Consider the following 22681-nt stretch of genomic DNA (forward strand, 5'->3'; position numbering starts at 1 on the left):
AACGTGTTTACCCATGAAAGGAAGCCTTATCTCGACGTAGACTACATCCAAAACCTTCGTTCGACATACATTTTATTCATGCGAATCGCTGTATAGTATCTTAAAGACTATTTTGAATAGAATGAGTAAGTTTCGGCAAAATAATATGTTTGTGATCAAAAACTTGGCTGCGGTAAACTCATGAGACGCTGCCTCACCTGTACCCTGTGACCAAAACCAGCTGCAGATCCTGATCGTCAGATCAGTTTGGTCTGCCTGAAAAATTGGGTACTCTCGAAAAGAAAGTGTAGTCCATGTACTAGGAGGAAGGACTCAAAGTTGTGCAGTTTGCCATCAAGAAGCAGACTCTAAATCACTTTATCCTCAAAGAAAAAGTCTAATTTTTGAAAAAGTCTTTCTCACTCTGAGCGTATATTTTCCTTCCGTCTTAATTTTTCGCCTGTCAGTTGAATCAGGCATGCAAACAAAGTCAGTGCGATGGCCGAATTTTGCAAGTGCTAGACTTCCGATATCGTTATTCTGACCTACAAAGGAATGAACAGAAGACTTACAAGTTGAAAGTATCCTTAGAATTCGGGTACGATCGGAAATAGTACAAATCCAGAAAATTCAACCCTGGAATGCAATTATTATTAGTCGAGGTTTTCTATGGGCTTTATCAACTTATTCAAAGAAAATCAAGTAACTTTGGAAGTCAACCAAAAACTGCTTAAAAACATGTGCAAGAAGGCACATATCACATAGAAGCTATCAAGGCTTGATCATGCACCAAAAATTAGTTTTACATTTTATTTAAAGCTCGCTACAATCCCATCAAAAGCATACCTTCAACGGCGAAATGCAAGTTCATCAATTTCACGCCTGTTATGATCATAGGGCTCCAGTCAAAACATGAGATTTTATATGGAAAAATAGAAACCATTTCTTTCGATCGCTGGCGCAACAATCCAATTGAATCTAGACTTTGAATCATTTAAGGCCGTAACAGTACACTGTAGAACTTCAGGAGCCAATGTGGTCAAATGTATGTTCATCTGGGCTTATTGCTCCGAATTCACACCTGAGTCGACTGGTATCCGACATCGTCTCTGCTGCCAGTGCGACTTGAACCGCAACCTTCCTCTGCGACGGCTTAGCGCTCTAACCACTAAACCACCTGGACATTCAATATTATTAAGAATGTCAAACCACTCCATATGTCAGCTGTGATGACCGGTAGCCTAAATGTAAGACGTTCTTTAATTGAGATTCTTGCATTTTAGCATTCAGGAGTAAAAGCCAAAAAAAAAAGATGATGGGAAAAAGAGGAAAATGTCTTTACTTACTAAGTCCGTCCACAACTTGAGCTCAAAAAAAAAAAGACCAACTAAAATTTATTGCCGTTCGCTAAAAAATTCAACTACTTTTGGTCTGATATCCAAATGGATCTCAAGGATTTTGATTCAGAATGGTAGGCCTAGATCCAACATTTGGCATCCGGGCATTCAGTGTGAAGTCTGCTCTGAAAAGTGAATGCCAAATGGAGAAGCTTGAATTTCCGCCGGCAGGCGAACATTTTGTTGAAAGAACCCTGAGCGTCTAGAGTGGCACTTTTAATATCTCTTAAGGCTGATGGCACTTTTAAGGGGACACTCTCCTTAAATGTTGCCAATATGGGCAGGAGAACGTGACGGTCTCGTACTTCATATGCTGCGCAGCATTCTCAGACCAAGATACTTCGGGCCTAACAGCTTGAAGCTGCAGCTCCCTCGCCAAACGAACTTAACTAGTTAATGAGGGGTGCACCCATGATTTAAACTTTAGAGGCACCTAATAAGAGAGGGATCGAAAACGGAGGTTTGCCTCGGAATAGAAATTGCAAGGGATAATAAAAGGACTCGCATAATTTTGACCCCAGATCCAATATTGCGGCATAATTTCATCCCAGCCCCGGATTTTGTTTCTACGGCCCCGACGGTAGAAACGGTACAGGTCAGTAGGCATTTAAATTGAAGCGGCTTTTCACTTACATCATAGCCTTGAAGCTTGTTAGATCACTTTAATCAAGATCGTAAAGGTACACTACAAGCCTGCGGTACACTGTAGGAGGCAATGGTCAGCATTGCAGTCGCCCCTGATTTTACTCATTGAGAGTGGAGTGGAAGTTTATTCAAAAAGTTCGGCCCATTTCATCATTCATTCGAAAAAGGACCATTTTGCGTCTTCTAGGTAAATGAGCTCTGCGCCTCGTTCTGGTCGTGCGATTACAACCGAGTGAAGCCATCTTTCCGGTAAAGGCTGCCTCTCACCAGATAATATGCTTTGGCTTAGAAGTGACTTAGTTATTATGATTCTCTTCCAGTATTCACTTGCCATAACTGACCTCTAACCAACGATTTAGGCTGCAATCTGCCTAAAGCAAATCGAAGAGGATAATGAACCTTTTACTCACGGTAAATCCCTCCCTTCCCGTAAAATGTTCTTTCAGGATTACATGCTTTGCAAATGTAATATTTGTTCTGTAATCTATTGATGAAATTATGTGCCAAAATGAATAAACCTTTATGTAAATTTTCATTTATGGGGTATCTTTCGTATTTGAAGTATCTTCACATCAATTTTAGTTGTTGCATCCTCAATAACTCTCCAAAGTATTATTATAAATTATACATACAAAACGAGACCGATGGACCGGTCAATTGTTTCTTCATTTACCCTTGTAAGTAGGACAAGAAGACTGGGGATTGAAGGCCCGCTAGAACTGATAACTTACAATTTCAGACTGTTGGCTATATGTGGGCCACTTTTATAGTGGCGTGGATTTGCCCTTTAAACAATTGGATCGCCAAGCTTTCACCGCTGGGCAGACCACTTTTGTTTACCAAATGTCTCCCAAATATATTCAGGATATTCAGTTGTATTTACTCAAAAAAGGATTTAAGAAAAAAAAAAAATAAAAATTAAAAATCTAGACAGTACACGGTAGATGTGATTGATTCTTTCCATATTATAGGTGTCACACCTAAGTTCTATAAATGACATACAAGCTTTTAGCAAATATTCAAAGTTTAAATACGAAAAGTAGAAAAAAAAATTATTTGCTTTAATGATGTTCAACTTATAAAACTATCGCAGCAAGATACACCCTAAAATGAATACAAACGTCGACTCTGCAACCCAGATTCGAACCCAAGGCACGAGATTAAGAAACTGAGGTTCAACAAACTCTTCCAGTCAAATATAAACCCAAACAAGTTATAAGAACATTATTCGCCCAGCAAATATGATTTCGCGTGTGCCAACAAATAGCATATACATATGTTGAAGTTATCAGATAAAGGAGACATTGATCTATATAGTGACTTTATTTAACTAAATTGCTACAATTAGAACAAAAACTTTGTTGAAAATTCGAATAAAAATAAACCATAATCAGTAGAAGCCAATTTCAAACCAATTTCGTTCAGAAGCTAGCCTTAAAGGCAATCTATTTTAAAAGTCTAACGGACTAATTGATCGGCACGATCAAAAGTTGATCCCATGATTTAGGGGGCTTCATCGCCGCGGTAGCAACTAAAAAGACAACCATCACAGTAAAAACAGAAAAACTTAAAAGCCAACAGCTGGTGCTCTAGCCTGCCTTCTGTTCATGACAAAATTTATAAGATTATCCACAGAGATCAGGGTCGTTTATTGCCCTGCACGTCACATACGCATTAAATACCCACTTATGGAATGTGAAATGTACTGAACGAAGTACCACACCAGTGACATCTCAATCAATCGTCCCAAATTGGCGTTAACGTCGCCAGTTTTCAAAACACCTTCAAATGCTTTAGATACGAATGGATCGATATTGGATTTCTTTTAGCGCCAGCCCTTGGGTTCGTACTATTTTGAGGCCCAAGTTAAAATATCTTTTTGATACAAATTCACTTGATTGACTTTATGGCCTTGAGGGGTCTTTAGAAATTACACTTCCAATCTCTAATTGCTCAATTGATCGACATCTAGAATGGCTTTATTGATAATTGTTTAGATTTCTAGATAGATAAGTGCGGTCCGGCGTGTATTCCAATTGTCTATTTTTGAGTATTTGGAGATCAATGACCATTGTGATAGCTTTGTTGGCGTTGAAGACCTCTTGATGTCGATACACAGTCGTTAAGGAATAACAGCCATATGTTCCGTCAATGGAGAACGACGGCCAAGTACATTATAACGTCTATTAAAACAGTTTGCAAACAGTTGAAAGCATGTTTACTATAAATTTAGAATCATTTATTTTTGGCATCTTAACTAGAGGCAGCTCTGCCAGAGAATCGTCCCATATATTTTATTTTTATTTTTATTGAGATGTTTACAAGCGAGTTGTCTTTCAAAGTATCTGGAGGCAACTTTTGATTGGACGAGGTCGCCGATGGAAATATCAAAAAATTTTTAAAAACGGAATGTTTCCAACCTGTTGCGTCCGCCTACAATGCAAATGAATCCTAATGCCACCATCACAAAGTCACTTCTGGGAAGTTATTAATTGGATGCCTCGATTGATTCTGTTTGTAAGTAACTTTCCGTGCTTATCACTATTCATGATTTTGTTCTCTGTTTTAAATCTTAGACGTATTTATGGTATTGAATACTTAGAGTTGTACTACTCGCAGAGTAGAGAAGCCCAGCACCACAGAAGACAGAGTGGCGTTTCTCAGGACGTCATCATTTCACATCATGATCAGGCTTTGTCGTTGGGATTTCAAGCCAGGGCGAGAAAAGCGAATATACTGGGGACCCTCAGCACTATATTCTTGGCAAAACATGATAGTCGATTATTGCATTTCTTCCTTATTAATTTTAATAGTCCTCGAAGATGAGTAGAAAATACCGTGACCTAGCTGATAGGATAGTAGATATCATTAGATTAGGGTTTTTGACGAAAGACTGACGAGACGAAATTTGGAATTTGGTTTGACATATTCAGGGTGTGTTCGGGTAGTCTCTTGAAGAGTATCTCAGTTGATCACAAATGGCATTGTTAAGGTATATAAAGGTAAAATACATAAAAAATAGCATATTCTAGCGGCGGTCCTAGGTTTTAAATGAGAATTGAATTTTCTTCGGAGCTTGGCTTTACGGAAGCTTTTGTCCGTTTATAGACAATAGTTGTACAGGCTAACGATTTGTAAGCGTATCATTACTGATCCCTTATCATTCTGATCCCTTATAAAACGTACACTGCGCCATAATCGGATCATCATTATCATTAACGGCGCAACAACCGGTATTCAGTCCAAGCTTGTCTAATAAGGAACTCCAGACATTTCGGTTTTACACCGAGAATCACCAATTCGATATCCGTAGAAATTATCTGGCTTGATGACGTACGTCATCGCTCCATCTGAGGCACCGTAGTTATTGCCCTTATAGACTTTCCTGTTGGGATCATCCCCACCCATACGGATTAAGTGACCCGTCCATCACAACATGTTGAGCAGCATTTTATTCCTAACGAGTATAATCGGTGGTAAACGCAATATTTCATCGGCTTGTAAGGGACCAGAAATTCTGCAGAGGATTCTTCTCTTAAACGTAGCTAATATTCTTCTTGCTGAATACTCAAGTCTCCGAGAATTAGGTGAAGACTTGCAAGACCAATGTCTTGTATAGTAAAAGTTTTGACTCTTTGGTAAGACGTTTCAAGCGGAACAAATGTTGTAAGCTGAAATAGTCTCTGGTAACAGCCATACGAAGATTTTGCCGTCATAGCTGTTATGGGGTGTGACTCTAGATAGAAGAAAGTATCAACGGTTCCGGAGTTGAATTCTCCTATCTTCACTGTTCTCAGTTCACCAGTGTTAGTTGATGCTGTGACAATAGGAAAGGATATTTTGTATTCCAGGACTCTTACTCCCAAAAGAACTATTTTTCTTTGCACCCTGACTGTCTGTAGCCAAAAATAGTTATATGCAGATTTTCCCATAATTTTTTTTTAGAAAGTTGGGAAATTTCATCGCCAGAATAAGTGTGTCATTTACAAAACGGATTTAACGGAAGTAAGGTATTTCAAAATTGGGAATGTAGGGAATTGAAAATGATAATAAAGTTAAGTTTTCCTTCATATATTCATTAAAATGGTCCGTAAGAAAGTCAAAATAATGAAAAAATTATCATTATTGGGTAGAGGACCTAAGACGAAAGTTATTCAAGCAACGGCATTGCTCGGAGAATAGGAAGAAACACGAATGATCTCAATTTATATTTAAGAGATCCGGAGATAAAATCAAAAAGATACAAGTCAACAACTGGCAAGGAACGTCAACAAAATTTAAGTGGGGTGTCGAAATCAGCCATGACTGCAAGACGAATTGCTGCCAATGTAGACGTCTAAGTTAGTTTCAGGACAACCCGACGCATCATAATGGCTCCCCCAACAATTAAGCGACATCGTATTAAGATGAAACCCGTATTCACTTTACTCGGCAAGGAAGTTCGCTAGACTTCGGAAAACATTTGATGTTATGGAGTACAAAGTGGTGAAAAGTTACAGTTTCAGATAAAAAAAATTTCTCTCGAAGCCTCAAATATTTTTAAATATTATTTCAATGATTACAGGAAGGAACCCAAGCACCACCCGACGAGGCACGAATCGGCTCTGTCATGGTATGAGCTGCAATTTACCATTATGAGTCAATTGACTTGGTCATGATGTCAAGGCGACCGGGGAAGCGACTTCACAGACGGAAAAAGGAAGTCTGGGAGAACAAGCAGGTCTGTGAACTCGAAAAGTACAGGGAGCAACCCCATCAGGCGCGCAAGTTTTATCAACAAGTTAGCAGGATGAAAACCTTACAAACAACTTACAAACTTTGATGTTCATCTGCCGAGACAAAGATATATTGGAGCGATGGGTTGAGTACTTTGATGAGCTGTTGAGCAACCAGAACGTCGGCGAGTTGGAGGTCCCGCCAACTGAAGACGACGGACAAATACTGCCACCACCAAGTTTAGGAGAAACAGTCCGTGCAATTCATCGGCTTAAAAATCAGAAGTCGCCAGGAGCCGATGGAATTACAGCCGAATTAGTTGAATATAGAGGCGACCAGTTACACCAAGTGGTTCATCAATTTGTGCTTAAGGTATGGGACAGTGAATCAATGCTTGACGATTGGAAACGACACATTATCTGTCTCATACATAAAAAGGGAGATATCACACAGTGCAGCAATTATAAAGGTATCACATTGCTGAGTACCATCTATAAGATATTCTCCGCTATCTTGCTAGGGAGAATAGCCCCATACGCCCAGAACATCATTGGCCCATAGCAAAGAGGCTTCACTCCAGGCAAATCAGGAACAGATCAGATTTTCTCTCTGCGGCAAGGGATGGGAAAACTGTCGGAATATGGACACCAGTTGCACCATCTATTCATCGACTTTAAAGCCGCTTATGATAGCATAGCTAGGGTAAAACTGTACACGGCCATCAGAGAATTCGGTATCCCGATGAAATTAATAAGGCTGACTAGGGTACCAATGTGCCAGGCCAGATAAAAGCAGCAGGATCACTCTTAAGATTATTCGACATCAACAACGGTCTACGACAAGTGGATGCCCTATCATGCGTCCTCTTTAATCTGGCCCTCGAGGAAGTGATCCGTGATGCTGAGGTAAATGCAAGAGATACGATCCTCTTTAAGTCCAGCCAACTACTGGCCTATGCTGACGATATCGACATCATGGGAAGAACCACCCGAGACCTACAAACTGCATTCATCCAGATCGAGTAGGCGGCACGAGATCTTGGACTGCACATCAATGAAGCCAAGACAAAGTCTATGGTGGCACCGTCAACACTGAAAACAGACCAACCAACAACATCAAAGCGCACTAGTCAAACGGGAAGAATAAAGATAAGAGACTACAACTTTGAGACCGTTGATAGTTTCTCCTATCTAGGGTTGAAAATCACAACCGATAGCAGCTACGATGATGAAATCCGCGCACGGTTGTTGTCAGCCAACAGAGCTTATTTCAGCTCACAAAAACTGTTTCGCTCGAAACGTCTCACCATAGGGTCAACGCTCTTACTGTACAAGACTATGATCTTGTCAGTCCTCATGTATTCCTCGAAGAATTGGGTTCTTATCAAGAAGAATTGCCAACTCTTGGCCGCGTTCGAGAGAAGAATTCTCCGAAGAATTTTTGGATGGACGGATCCGTAGCTTACATAACGACGAAATCTATGAGCGATACCATGTCCGTCAGGTTGTGGATAAAATCCGGCTCATCCGGCGGGTCACTTAATCACATGAGGATGAGAATGATCCAGCCCGAAAAGTCTGTAAGCGCAATATCTATGGTAGAAGAAGAAGACGAGGCTGACCTTGTCTGAGATAGAGCGATGGCGTAGATCAGGACGCCACACAGCTTTTAGGGATATTGAATTGGTGGACCTCGACGCAAAACCGGAATGTATGGAGTTCCTTATTAAGGCAGGCCTAGACCGGATATCGGTGGTTGCGCCGTTGATGATGATGATGATTACATCCTTCTAGCCATACCAGTGGCTTTCAACTCCTTTGTTTAGTCTAGATGTTTCGCGTTTTGCTCATTACTCACACAAGAAAGTTTTCACTCTTCAACTCATGTTCCCTATTCACTACCCGTTATACTTCCGAACATAATATGTTCCCTCCTTGGTTTATAGTTTACTATTGTTCTGGAGTCAAAATAGACGACGGAAGAGGAATCAATCACTAGAAGAAGATATCGAACCGAAGGTGGAATTATGCTGCAAAAATGAATCACTGGAAAGCCACACAAAAGATGCATGTTGGACATGTAATTACAGAATAATCGAGGAAAATGAGAGGAGCATGTCTTGTACCAAGAAGAATAGGAATTCTTGCAAATAGTAATCTTAACATGTGTAGTATGATGCATATTTAGCAATACTATGTACAATTGACTGGCCTTCCTATTTCATTCTGCACTGCTAAGAAACAATAACATATGATCGATATGTATAGACCGTAACAATGTGCTACATACTAGATAATGTGGTTGGCTTACCGATCGCTCGTGATTATTATCCCGATTTGCCTCAGCCACTAAGCTATAATTATGTCATCAAAAACCTAGCTAGATTGCCTAGCGAGACTCACGCTAAGTAAGCGGTAACAAATTAAGTAAGGGCTAACTAGGCTTCTCTAGGTAGACCCAAAGCGAGCTCAGTTAGGGCCCGATAAGGTCCTTGGTACAAGTTCTATACGACTATTTATTCGCTTCCTTCAAGACTTATTTTCTAACTTTAAAAAATTAGAGCCTGCAATCGGTTGTGAGGTATGAATTAGAAATAGAAAACAGCAGAAGCTCTGAGGGGTATAAAATCAGTCGAGTTCTCATCGTTCAGTTATCCTTGAATACTATCTGTAGGTGCTGTACACAACAGTTCTCGGCGAACAAAAAAAAACCAAACCTGGTCGGAAACTAATGATTTTCAGCGAGGCGAATTCAATCAATTGATTCTGAAGATTTGATACTTAAAGTCAACAATCGCGTATTAGATTTAGCGGTATCGATAATGGGGCTGAGAGTTTTCATCACTCGGCAATCAGATTTTTGTCTAAGAGCAAAAACTGAAAACCCCTACTTAGGAACTTACCCATAGTATTCGCCAAAAAATATGCGAGTTATTCCGGAGAAGACTGGGACAAGGTAGTTTGACCGGATAAATGATGATTAACCACCAGTCTTTAAGTTGGTGGTCCCGTTGTGGGGATATTTAATCATGTGGGGACCTCGTTTAATTGACAGGAGTTAGGACGGCCGTTAGTTATTAGATGAATACACTAAAATTCCAATTTGCTCGTAGCCTAGGAAAGTCACATGTTGAAATATCGATACCACGTTTCGGCAAGTTAATAACCTGAAGCATAATGTGGTTTAGAGTTTTCGTTGCGGAATTGGCCGCCACCATCCGCGACCTTCCGTACGACAGCCTTGTGATCTAACCACTCAGCTTCCGGACACTATTATTACTTGTAAAAAATTAAATTTAATCATAATGAACTAGAGAATGGACGTATAAGAAGAACTGTGCTTTAAAAAATGGTTCTGGAGAGAAGAACTAATCACTGGAATAGAGTACAGTTCGGGAACCTCGCCGTTTGATAAATGTTCGTCAAGTCAGGACTTCGTGTGTATGAGTGGTACCTAGCACCCAAAATAAGTTATAGCTATAATAACCATATTCCGTCACTGAAACTTACATTAAATCTAAAATGTTCAAATCAGCATATTGTTGAATATATAAGCACGTCTAAGTCATTTACATTTACTTACGAATCTAAACATCATTTCGAACACACATTGTGTACAATAGTCGAAGAATTTCCCTAAAGAATGGATGAAATTCTCGAAGGATTTGAGTGCATTTCAAAATTGTCTACAAAAGAGCTAAGCTATCGGCGCCAACAATATTGAAATTGCTGTTTCCACAGCATCGAATAGACATCAAGAATTTGTTTATCCAAAGACGGATAAGATACAAATCTGACTTGAGCAATCAGAATGGCAATCAAAAACGACAAAATGTTTTCGTTCATCGCAGTTAGCACTTGTCATGAAGTCTGTTGCAAGTGCATATGGTTTCAATTAGAACTAAATTTTGTTAAGTGCATTAATGACTATATTTTCAGGAACAGAGTATTTATGGACTCATTGATACGGAAGATGTTGCGACTTGAGCAAATGGAGACTGCACTGCAATTCTGATTCCGGAGGCTTGTCTTTCTTAAGTTCAATGTCTTGCTCGTTTATGTTCATGCAAACCTAAAATATCCGCATTCTGGAGAAAGCAATCTTGGATTAAGATAAATTCTCTGCGAAAAGTGAGCATATGCAGAAATGGGTTTATTTGTGGCTAATTTGCTAAACAGGCAAATCGCACTGGCTCAATGTTGAACTAGGCCTATCCATTCGAAATGCACGTGCTATGGCTGTAAAGATAGGAAATTTAAAATAATCAAGTCAGTTTCGCAGTGAATGTCCAAAATAGTTCTATATTTAGAAGAATGAAGCAGAATGAAACAGTCATAAATCACAGAAACCGTTTGACCGCGGTATCATTTCGTAATTGATTTTTAATCGCATTAACCATGTTCCAACAAATTGTGTAGAAAAACTAAACTATTCAATAATATATGACTGGTTTTCACAACCTCTAACCCCCGTTTGTGTGCTTTTGATAGAGTCCACATGCGGTCTTATCAGAGCAATGGCATTCACATTTTAATTTTTTTTGACAGATTCGTTGTGAGTTTCAATATTGTTTAGTGATTGGTATGGAAACATATCACTCACGGTTCGAAACTTTGATTCCTTTGATATGTCTCTACGTTGTATGAAACTGATTATGATTAAGTTGAGCTTGAACGTTATTTTCCTATTTGGTATCTGCTGGCTTTTTTTATTTTTCCGGTTTACTCAAATCTAAAGGACTACATGATTAACACAGAGTCAACATTCTTGAGTGTTGCTTTCCTAAGTGAACCGAGAAATTCAGTTTATTTAAACAAATTGCAATCTGTTCAATGATCTTTCTGAAGTAGAGAAGTGACAAAAATTGAATGGGGTCAAGCACTTGAAAATATTAAAATAAATTACGCAATGAAATTTTCAAAAAGGTTTTACGTCTTTATTTGGTCTGTTTTTCTGCTGGAGATATAAATTTATTATAGTCCAGAGGGTTGATAACTCCATTTTTGGTGTGAATGAACTTGGAAACGGGGAAAACAAAACAATCTGAATACAATCTAAGATCATTTGTATAGATTCGCTAAACCAAAGGAACTATTGTAGATTTTACCATGTACATATATAATTATGTACCCTATAACTTTCCCCAGCATGTAACACCAACAATTGACGTTTATCTGTCAAATAAAAAAATCCTAATTTGGATAGAGAAAGTACCTTTTAGATTTTGGTGGACGATTCGTATTAAGCGCTGACACTACATACTCAAAAATCAAAAAAATTGGCGAACAGCTTTAAAAGCCAATATATACGTTATTAAGTAGAACCCGGAAAAGGACACGAATTTCGTGATTCGCTGAATTTGGTATATGCTTAGTTTCCTAGAGGTTAACTGAGAATATATTTAACAGTAGATTTATTACATAGTATAATCAATGTCTTGGCGTCGTGTTGAGTTATACGAATCACATTTGCTTCCTTATTGTCTTATCCCGGGCTGAAGGAGAATCCTCTTTAATTGTTGGCGACATTTAACTTTTATTACTATACTATCCAGTATTTTTCATAATTTCTATCATTCCATTTCCAATTTTCTTATCCCTTCCCGACTCCACTATATTACAATGAATAAAGGCAGAGGCTACTCATCAAACGCTGCCTTGCCTCTGCCCTGTGAGCAGCGTGGCAGATGTGGTTACTAGATGTTACTTGCCACCTTATATATAAATTTAAAAATCATAGACAATATGAAATTGGAGATAATATACCGCTTGAAACGAAATACTGAAGATGTTCCTTTGAAGTTCCGCAATGGTGGCAAATGTTTGCCTGAAATGATACATAAGTTAACGTTAAAGGAAACTCAGTTGATTTGACTACACTGTCCCATGGCATCACACTATCAAGCATAAAGTGAAATCTCAAAGTGCCATTTTGAATGGAAACCAAACCCGAAGAGCATAGAATATTGACATTTCGGTTCCGAATTTCCGGTTCTAAAATTTTCAGAAAAGAGATTAAACAAATCCCGGGATTACGGGTCGTCCAGGCTCATAGTAAGTCCATAATAAGCTTTTGTAACTATTTATATTGCTACGTTCAGGATAGTTGCTATCATTTCAAATTTTCCGCAAGGATACTATGTAGCCTGTGATTTTTCCTGAGTTTCCTCGAGTGGTGGATCTACATTGCTGGGATTGGATTCTTTTGGATAAATTATGCTGTAATAGCTCGTATATTTGTGTAAAAAGCAGTTGGTGACATGATGGTAACGTCTACAACATAACTCCCTATGAAGACATGTCAAATGAGAATACTCGCTACCAATGCCGCATCGTACTCATAACCACCGGGGAATTGATACCTCATCTCGTGATTGCAGTTGCATTAAGATTATGACCAAGAGAATTGACGAGTCCAGTCTAGACGAGTCGGCACAGCTACTGAATGCGACGAAAGCTGAACCAGATCTGTACTAAAAAGAAATGATTGATGTGGGCATCCCAGAATTTAGCAGCTGGGAAGCTATGAACATAATTTAAGGTAAGCTATATCAGAGATCAATCCAGAATTTATACTTTATGCACTTTTCATTATTATCACTTCAAGTTGAACTTTCCTTTCATTATCAACGATATTGGATTTTTCGCTATTTTCATTGAATCAATAAGTGATCACAGGGTAAAAGTGACTGCCAATAAGCCACACGGGAAACTGTGACAGCTCTGCTGCGGGTTATGTCATGCATTGGAACCCATTATCTCAGGATGACCGACTAATTGGGGCTTTAAAAATAGGTGGCGTAGAACAGCGAATAAGGAATACAAGGTGCTTGGAAAATCGTGGTTTCTTGCTAGGAATCGATAGCGATGGCTCATGGATGTGGAAAAAAAATTAAAAGAAAATAAATCTAGAAGTAGTCAGGAAGAAAAACGAATTTTGTTCACTGAAAAAGTAAGGAAAAAATAAAATTTAACTTGATGCGATAACCAGTTTTGAACCGAAGTGAAATTTATTCATGGAACCAGTATACCATTTTAGTTTGCGTAAGGCCTAATGTACATATAGCTTAATCTAGCAAATGATTACCTGGTATCTTGGCGGATACCTCATAGCAGAGGAAGCGGATGTCGGAGTCTAGTCCAAGGAGAACATACTTTGAATCAATGGGTAAACACGCTAGCATATTCCAGGCGGAATTATATGCCATAGACAGGCCTCCTTCAAGTTTCGAAAGAACTATGGGGAGCAGGACATTACTATTCTGACAGGCACTTAGGTTCAACCAGGTGAAGTCTAAACTGGTATGGAACACGTTCGGCTCGCACAATAAGGTCTGGATACTCAGCAAACGAATTGACCTATTATAGAAGGGAGTAGGGACGCCTCTGCATGGACCATAACCCTTCTGTGGAATCGGAAACAGGTTCGTGGTTATGACATAAAAAATGAAATGCAACGGCTGAAGGAACTACATATATAAATTACCAGGAATGGGGCAGTCCAGGGTGCTTATGCGGGGATACAAACCCAAGCACACAAAGGAATGCTTAGCCCTCACAAAGAAGATTATAGTGAGGATGCTTACTGGTCACTGTCGATTAAACTATCACCTGGGGAAGCTAGGGATATTTATGGACATTGCCTACAAGTTATGTGCGAAGTGCGATGAAACCTCCATATATGTTCTGGGAGAGTGTCCGATATTCTATATAAACAGTTCGTTTCACAGACATATGATACCTACAATGCTGCGCAATGTCCTTCTTTACGAATCAACCATCTGTCGCAATTGAACCAGTACATATACCTGAACACCAATTTTTACAAATTTCTATTTAATATGTTGTAATAAGAAAGAACCTCGGGTTCTTGAATGTGTTAGCAACTGTATGAAAATTGCAAAAAATACACATGTTTTTCACCGTACTGCCCTCCGAAATTTAACAGCCTCATGTGATATGAACTTCCTAGACCATCTGATTGGAGAACGAGCCATTAACATATATATCTAAAGCTGATTTAGAAACGTGAGCAAAGCGAAGTAGCTTGTTTACTACATTTCTCCAAAGTGAGGTAGAAAATCTGGTATTTACTGCTACATACACTTTAAAATGCCATCGGCGTTTGTTGATTGGGCAATTCACGACATTGTTTCTAGCCAGATTTGCCAAGCTAAATCCTGGGCTTGCTAATTTGCTTATGTTTTAATTATGATAAGTCTGACTAAACATTTTTAGGCAGACGTTGGATAGATCTTCTAATTCTAAGGCCAGATATCGCCAAGTCTAGCGTTAATTATTAAAAAATAATAGAAAGTAATTCCATTATTTTAACATTTTATTTTAACTGCGGATGTGCTTCACTTTCAGTCCCAGCATATTTAATCCTGAACAAGTCGTAAAGACGACTGCATTCAAGCCCTAGGTAACGAGGCTGACATTTAATCTACTTAACCATCGCACCGTCGAAAATAATAACCACCAAAGTTGGTCGCGTTGCGTCTGGCACCTGGAACTCAGAATAGATTGTTGGCAATTAGATTGTTTCAATTCCGAACCGTTACTGAGAAAATAAAAACAAACATGAGACGCAAATTTAAGCTCCTCCGTGAAATTGCGAATTAAAGGGACATAGGTGACTCTAACAGAAAATGTGCGCTTTTAAATCTATTGCATTCGACGAATTGGTATGAAAGAACGAGAAATGATCTGATAATTCAGATGTGGTACCCTAAAGCTACCATTTCTTTTGCTGGCTTTAAAGAAATCTCGCAAGGATAAACTCCCTTAACGACGAGTATGAAGTTAAAAAAAAAGTTATTTGTTGGTCGATATGGTTTTGTTCCCAAAGGATTATCTAATTTAATTACAAGTGATTATGTCAACTAACTGAACGAATTCCCTAGAATTCAGGAAAACATTATATGTGGCTTATATACATAAATATTTGCAATGTGGTAACCAAACTACATAAATATCAAATCAATTCCACAAAAAAAACATATTATGAGAAAAATAATTTAAATTTCCATGGCGATGTATAGTACTATTACATATGACCACATTTATTGGTTTAACGTAACTAATTATCATAACAAATCCCCGAAATTGGGAGTTGCAGACAGGCCAGATTCAAGTGAAACATTTACAGGAATTCTTGTTAGCTTCCACATCATACAAACAGTCTGACGAAATGGTGGAAATTGTTCGCTTATGGTCTCATGAAGTTTTTCTCCTTACGAACTTTCAGGAAAACACGGAATGGCGTAGGCACGTTAACACAACTGTGGTTGTTACCACACTCACCTTGCATCATTCATTTTCCAGGTAGTTCGGGATATAAATTTGAGTTAGGAATAAAAAGGCGCGAGGAGAATGGTTGTTTGAATACACCAGGGAAATCCAAAAAAAATAAAAGTATAACTTACTCACCGAACCATAGACAGCACCACATTGATCCATGCACAGAAATAAGCATGTGGCGACACCTTGAATTTTTATTTGCCCGACGTTGACCGTGGTACGTTGCAGAATTGCTGAAATAAAAGATAAGACAAAGTTAATGATATGTGTTGATTATGGGAATAATTAAATAGGCTTATCCAAGTATGTAATTTATTCTTGAGTATCAGTAATACCCTGCATAGGGCAGCCACAACCATATTTTTATTTGTCCTTTACGAAAATAGTTCTGATAACTTTTCCGTAATAGTCTCACTATGAATAATGTGTTTAGGACGAGGATAGATTTCCTCAAAAGATTCAAACTTATACAATTGAAATTACTATTGTGTATTAATAAGTTATTTTTTGTTATTTTCTTCTTGGATTTCTTCTTCAAATTTGCTGGTTTCTTTCGTGCTTTGTTCAAAATGATATCACAGATTCTGAGATGTACTTCAGGCATAAAATTACTATACTTCTAAAAACACTGATAATTACCAAACTCTCTCTTCATACCATACTCAGGGACTGCTAAATCCCAAAACAACCATCAGGGCTTTTCTGAACAAATATCCTTCCACCAATATTAGTTCAATTTGATAAAATATGTTCCTTTTCAGGGTAAAAACTATCTCGTTTGCAGACAATTTTTCTTTCTTTTGTTGCTTCATTTTCAGACAGTTGCTTTTTATAGCTCACAACTGTTCTGCAATCAGCATTTCTAGATGCCATTTTTGATAAGTAGAATGAATACATTGGAAAATCCCAACCCCATCCCTCCCAACGTGCTGGAGTGTAATGCAGTTCTCGCCGTTCCTGTCTGCGATTTTCGCTCCATTTTGGTACAAAACAGATGAACTGTAGTTTCATCCAGGGCAGAGGCAATTCATCAGACGCCACCTGTACTTTAGGAACAGCGTAATTGAAGTCGTTACTAATAGTTATTTGCTTACTTGTATAGATTCAGATCATCCACGTGATGCAATCCGAATTATATGAAGACGAAAAACTGCTCGGTAGTTCAGGTCTAAGCCGGCCCAAGCAAAACTAAACTTTGTGCTAGGATGGCGGGAGTTCTGCCTGCGCAATCCACTTGATGGCGGAACCCCTTTTTTTGATTAGCACTCTAATTCCAAGAAAATAAACGACTTGAGATTTCACTAAGAAGAGAGGCTACTCATCAGATTTAGCTTTTGTGGGCCAAAAAGTGGAAGAAAATGTCTCCCAAATTCATCCAGTCCGCCATAATGTAGATGGTTATCCAGATCTGAACCTCACATTCCAATTGCAGTTTATTATACAACCGCTCATCTAAGTGGAATCTGCAACTAACCAATAATTATTATACTTAGCCGCACTTGAACTGAAGGAATGGGAGGACGGAATATATTTGATTGAGCAGCGTTCAAAGAACATAGTAAGTCCTCGATCCTTTAGCATTAATTTTCCATCGAGCCAGGTATGGCTCCGACAAATAAAATTTATTTGATGATAAAATATATATAAAGAGAAGAAAATTATCACCAGTCAGGCGGGAATGATTTCAGGTTACTGAGAAGTAAAAAAATAACAAAAAATAGGCTTTTAATCAGCATAAAATTTGCTATAGAATAAACCATAATCAAAAAATTTTGCCAAAAAATAACAAAATGGCGGGGATTTTTCAAATTTTTCAGTTTTTGGCGCCAGAAACCCGATGTAATTCAAAATATTTATCATATATCTCCGTCTGCAAGGTTCATTCTATTACTTTGAATGTGTACAATGACATAGTAAAATTTGCAAAGCAAATAGTCAAGTGATTTTTTCAATCCGCCACGCCAACCCAAAAACTATGTTTTGAGAAAAACGCGTTTAAAAATTTATTACAGTATTGACAGTTCTGACTTTTCAGTACACAATCCGAATCAAGTGAGAGGTGAGAGGCTCCAAATGCGACTTTGACCTGCCGCACTATATTCGCTACTCATTTTTAAAATCGAATATGACTTCCAATTTCGTACCATATATTTTCAAATGTATTTTCAACCAAAATCAATAATAAAAGATAAAAGTTTACAAAAATTAAACCCGCTACGTCCCCTTAAGTCAAACAAATCTTTGGTCAGAAGATATGGGCAGTGGCTATTGTAAAGAAAAACATGTCGGGAAACTGGAAGCTAGATACTTCAGGTATGAAAGGTTTTGTGTATTTCTTTTATATAGCGATTTGAGTGTGCATTGGTCCCATTAGTATGTAGCACTTAATATATGCATATACCCACTTTCAAGTGATATTGACATTCAAAGTCTTAATTTGCACTGAGGCGACAGCTTTGACCTAATATAACTTTGTTAATAATAGTTCGATTTTCACAAAATTTGGTAGGATTATGCTCTAAATTTCGTGATTCTATGGTGAACTTAAGGGGGGTTTTCCTGCCAATTACCAAAAATGATAGTAATGTACCATTATTAACTTTATTTGAACCGGTATCGGTATGGAGGGTATTTCGGAGCCCAGGCACCATGTAGTGGCAGCCCCCTGATTTTTTTGCAGATTTTTCGGTTGGGTAGTCTCTGAGAATGGGTTCGTTAAAAAAATGATCACTTTGAACCCCCCGCGCTCCCCACCTTTCCAACAAATGTCGAAACTAAAACCGGCTTCGAAGAGTACTAACCGAGACCTTTAGTTTGATCGCCCACCTGACTATATTTGATGAAAAAAAATGTATACCCCCCTTTTGCATGTATGGGGACCCCCCCCCCCTTAAATTCGACGTAAAAGGATATAACTCACTATATGCGTGAGCGTTCACAGTTTCCATCTTTCTACCAAATTTGGTGTCAATCACTATAACCGTCTCCTGTGTTTACACAAAACCTTAAAAATTGATCTATGCATGGTATGAGCGAAAACGTTTTTCAACGATTTTGAAAAGCATCGTCTCATTTGCAGTTAGCAGACCGAAAAGCATCCTTATCCTCCGTAATCCCAAGATTTTTCTATTCGTGACAGATTCCGGGACCCTACATGGCAACTGAGTTTTCGAAACCAGCTTGAGAAAAGATGTTGTTTTCACCATGATGAACTTCCAATCCACGACGGTCTTGTGCTGCGTGATCGTTACTTTCTTCGATGAGAGATCACTTGACTATGATATTTTTTACATGAAATAAGCAAATACTTGATAGCAATCTGTACCGCTTTCACGACGATTCACATGCCTGTAGAGGAACATTTGAAATTAGGCATAGAAGCCTGCATTGTAGGATGAGTTCAGCCTTTCCAAGTTCTAATAAATCAACTGAATTGATCGATGGCCAAAAGACAGTTGGAGTTGAGAACCAAGTTAACACAAAAACTTAAAGACACCGCGAAGTTGACTGTGAAAGTCCATCCTTGACATCTCCAGGTCATATAGATAAAGTATACCTCTGAGTAGTGTTAATGTACTGCCTTTAAACAGTTCCAGTCTTATTTCAGTATCATCGAACAACAGTGTATAGTCATGTTTACTACAAATAACTAACCGAGCATGTATTCTTCTTTGAAAAGGACGTGAACTGTACAGAACGAGTGATAAATACGGTTGCAATTTAGTAATTAAATGACCAGCAATTTAGATCGTCTATAAATAACGACGTGATAAGTACATTCTCAAAAGAAGAAAAGCTTTGAGTTTTGTCAGTGATTTGATGCCTTCGCAGAAATTTCACCGCTTAAGCAATAAAGCGGAAACCGACTAAATAGATAAAGTATATAGTTACATGTTTAGCACAATGAATGCTTCGTATCCTGCCATTTTTTTTCTTAAAGAAATGGGAAATAACTAAGATATCATAAATTAAGTACTAAACTAAAATTTCAAGAAAGAAAATTTAAATACGGTAAAATTCACAATGAAAGGAGGAAAACAGGTAAAATGTGCTTCAAAATATTGGCACAGGCAAAACAATAAACACAAATTCGGAAAGGATATAAACGAGAATAGTTGGAGTTGCTGTTTCCGCACATACTACTTCTTTTCTTCGTGCACTAAATTCAGACTCCCCCAGATAGACGATTTCCACTTGAAGGATTTACTACTCGCTTTTCCCCACTGAATTCGGATGGATTTTCCTAATATGGAAGCCGGAAATCCAAAAACTCCAGGAATTTAAACAAAACTCGATAAAATCTCAAATAATAGAAACAAAAAAAAATATATCCATCACTTACATTTTGTACAATAACCACCCCATGCTGCCTGCGTTCAACTTTCTTGCAGCAATGCCAACAATAAGATATGTACAGAAATTCTTAGCAATTTCCTGAGTCGATCCGTTAGGCAAAGTACAAATATGGGCTGCATATGCTGCCCATATTTGAGAATTTATGTATTGCAGTTGAATAATGTTTAAATAGATTTACCGGTTTCCGGGGAATTTAAAGATGAGAGGATTTGGTGAAGCAAGTTATGTGATTACCCTGGACAAGCATCAACATCGACGGCAAAGCCGAATGTTCCCAGATCGAAGCTCATGCTCTGCGTTTGTTGGGATCACAGGCGCGCCATGTATTATGAGCTGCTTTATGTGAACGAAATCATCACGAGAAATTTAAGTCGAGCGTTGAAAATAAAACCGCCGGAATATGACAAAAGACATGACAAGATGGTTTTTCAACATGATAATGCCCGCCCATATGTTGCGAAACCCTTCAAAGAAGGGTTGATAGGAAATATATTTTTGGCCTAATAATTTCAGTAGTCAATTGGAATGATCATGTGATCATAAGCAACGTCCATGTTCATTTCCTTTCACATTGGGTGTAAATCTACCAGAGAAATAAGAACCGCACAAAATTTAATAATTCTTAACACCTTAGCAGCCATTCAAGGTCACTTTCTGCTTTTTAAAAATATTCATAATGTTCCTGATTCTCTTTCGTTTAAATATAGAAATCTTCCATTAAATTTCTAATTTTTCAATAGAATTTATCCGCACCTTATTAGAATATGAAACCAGGGCAATATTCCGGTCAATACTCCCCAACGATTTACGTTTCAACTCAAATTCCCAAATTTTCACGTGTTACTAAACACACGAAGAACTCCTTATAAATATATATGTATGCAAATCCGTTCACCTATATGCATTGCCATGTCTTCCTTTATTATTTAATTTGATTCGATTTTTGGATAAATTGACATGTGGACAATAAAAGTCGAATTCAATTGAAATCGAAAGCCTCAACGGACAATTCCAGAATTTCAAATTTTTGGTTCAATTTCAATTGAAGACAATATCTAAGATGTGTATCGTTTGATGTACAGAGTAAAGTGGAGAAGGTATCCAACAATTTGATTTTTTGGTTGAAAAGTTTGGCATCTATTATACATGGTGAAGAATAATTGGGCTGGAATTCCAATAAATTGAAGATACTAACTTCTATGGAAGAAACGCGCCAAAACATCTGAAAATATATTACGGGCACGTGGGGCTACATTAGGGTATTTAATGTTGTTAGCAATTCACACGTAAAATATTTAGCTAAACAGGGTATAGTACATGTATCAGCAACTGAACCTATGTAAATTCTAAGAATTTATTGATAATAAGCTATCAGGTCCCGTTTTGCCTGCATTTTTATTCAGCTCATGCACCCTGTAAATCACAGTAAAATGACGAAACACAGTGACCCTGCTTCACGGTACCTACCAAAAGTATTTCGGGAATCGTATGTAAATCAAGAGGATCACCGAAATCGAAACTGAAATTTAAGCTTTGGTGGTCACAAATGTTAAGAAAACAACAATCCACCTTTCTGCACGCGGCGAAATACAAGTCGATATTTTTAAACATTCGTGGACGTTGATTGAAGGATTTTGGACATTCTGTTTTGTATATGTTTCATTTGTTTGTTTGGATCAAATGTAACTTCAAAAGAGTTGAGTTTTTATGGACTGCTCACGGTGTAGAGGAAAATATGTGAAAGAAATAATTCCAGAATATGAATGACAGTCAAAGAATTTTTGGAAAAAGAAAAGTTTTGGTTAATTCTAATTTCTTATCATTTCTGATTTCCAAGCGTTTCCATTTTGAAAGAAGCAAACTATTAGGGAAATTAATTGCCTCTGCATGGGAGACCCGTATGTTCAATTCCTCGCCCTCGGAATCGCATTTAACTTTTGGTTAATAATCATTATTATCTTTTGACGCGAGCTCCCGTTACTTTCTACAAGAATCAAGAATCCTTACATTGTGTAATATGCCATTGGAAAAACTCATGATTTACCTGATTCAAAAGTTGGAATAGTTATGTACTTTCTGTCTATACATTAGAATAGAATAGGTTAGAGCACAAGGCTGTCGTAAGGAAGATCGCGTAATTTGACGTCAAATACCAATCGACTCAGTTGTGAATGAGTACCTGCTTCAAATCAGGATAATAATCAGGAGGAAACGCAATGCGGATCACATTACCTACTATGGGTTTTTATTTGTTTTGTTTTTTTTTAGGAGGGGGGGGGGGGGGGG

At 38.0% G+C, this 22681-nt stretch overlaps 1 protein-coding gene across 14 annotated transcripts in view; it reads right to left on the reverse strand.

Moving 5' to 3' along the window:
* Positions 1-22681, reverse strand: part of LOC119660586 (GATA zinc finger domain-containing protein 11) — a 461215-nt gene that overhangs the window by 64269 nt on the left and 374265 nt on the right. For all 14 annotated transcript variants that reach the window (XM_038069255.1, XM_038069254.1, XM_038069253.1 and 11 more), the window contains one exon: positions 16169-16272. In XM_038069255.1, the coding sequence (XP_037925183.1) occupies positions 16169-16272 (104 nt within the window). The remainder of the gene's footprint in view (positions 1-16168; positions 16273-22681) is intronic.

The sequence above is a fragment of the Hermetia illucens genome, chromosome 6 (assembly GCF_905115235.1).
Source record: "Hermetia illucens chromosome 6, iHerIll2.2.curated.20191125, whole genome shotgun sequence".
NCBI classification, from domain to species: Eukaryota; Metazoa; Arthropoda; class Insecta; order Diptera; family Stratiomyidae; genus Hermetia; species Hermetia illucens.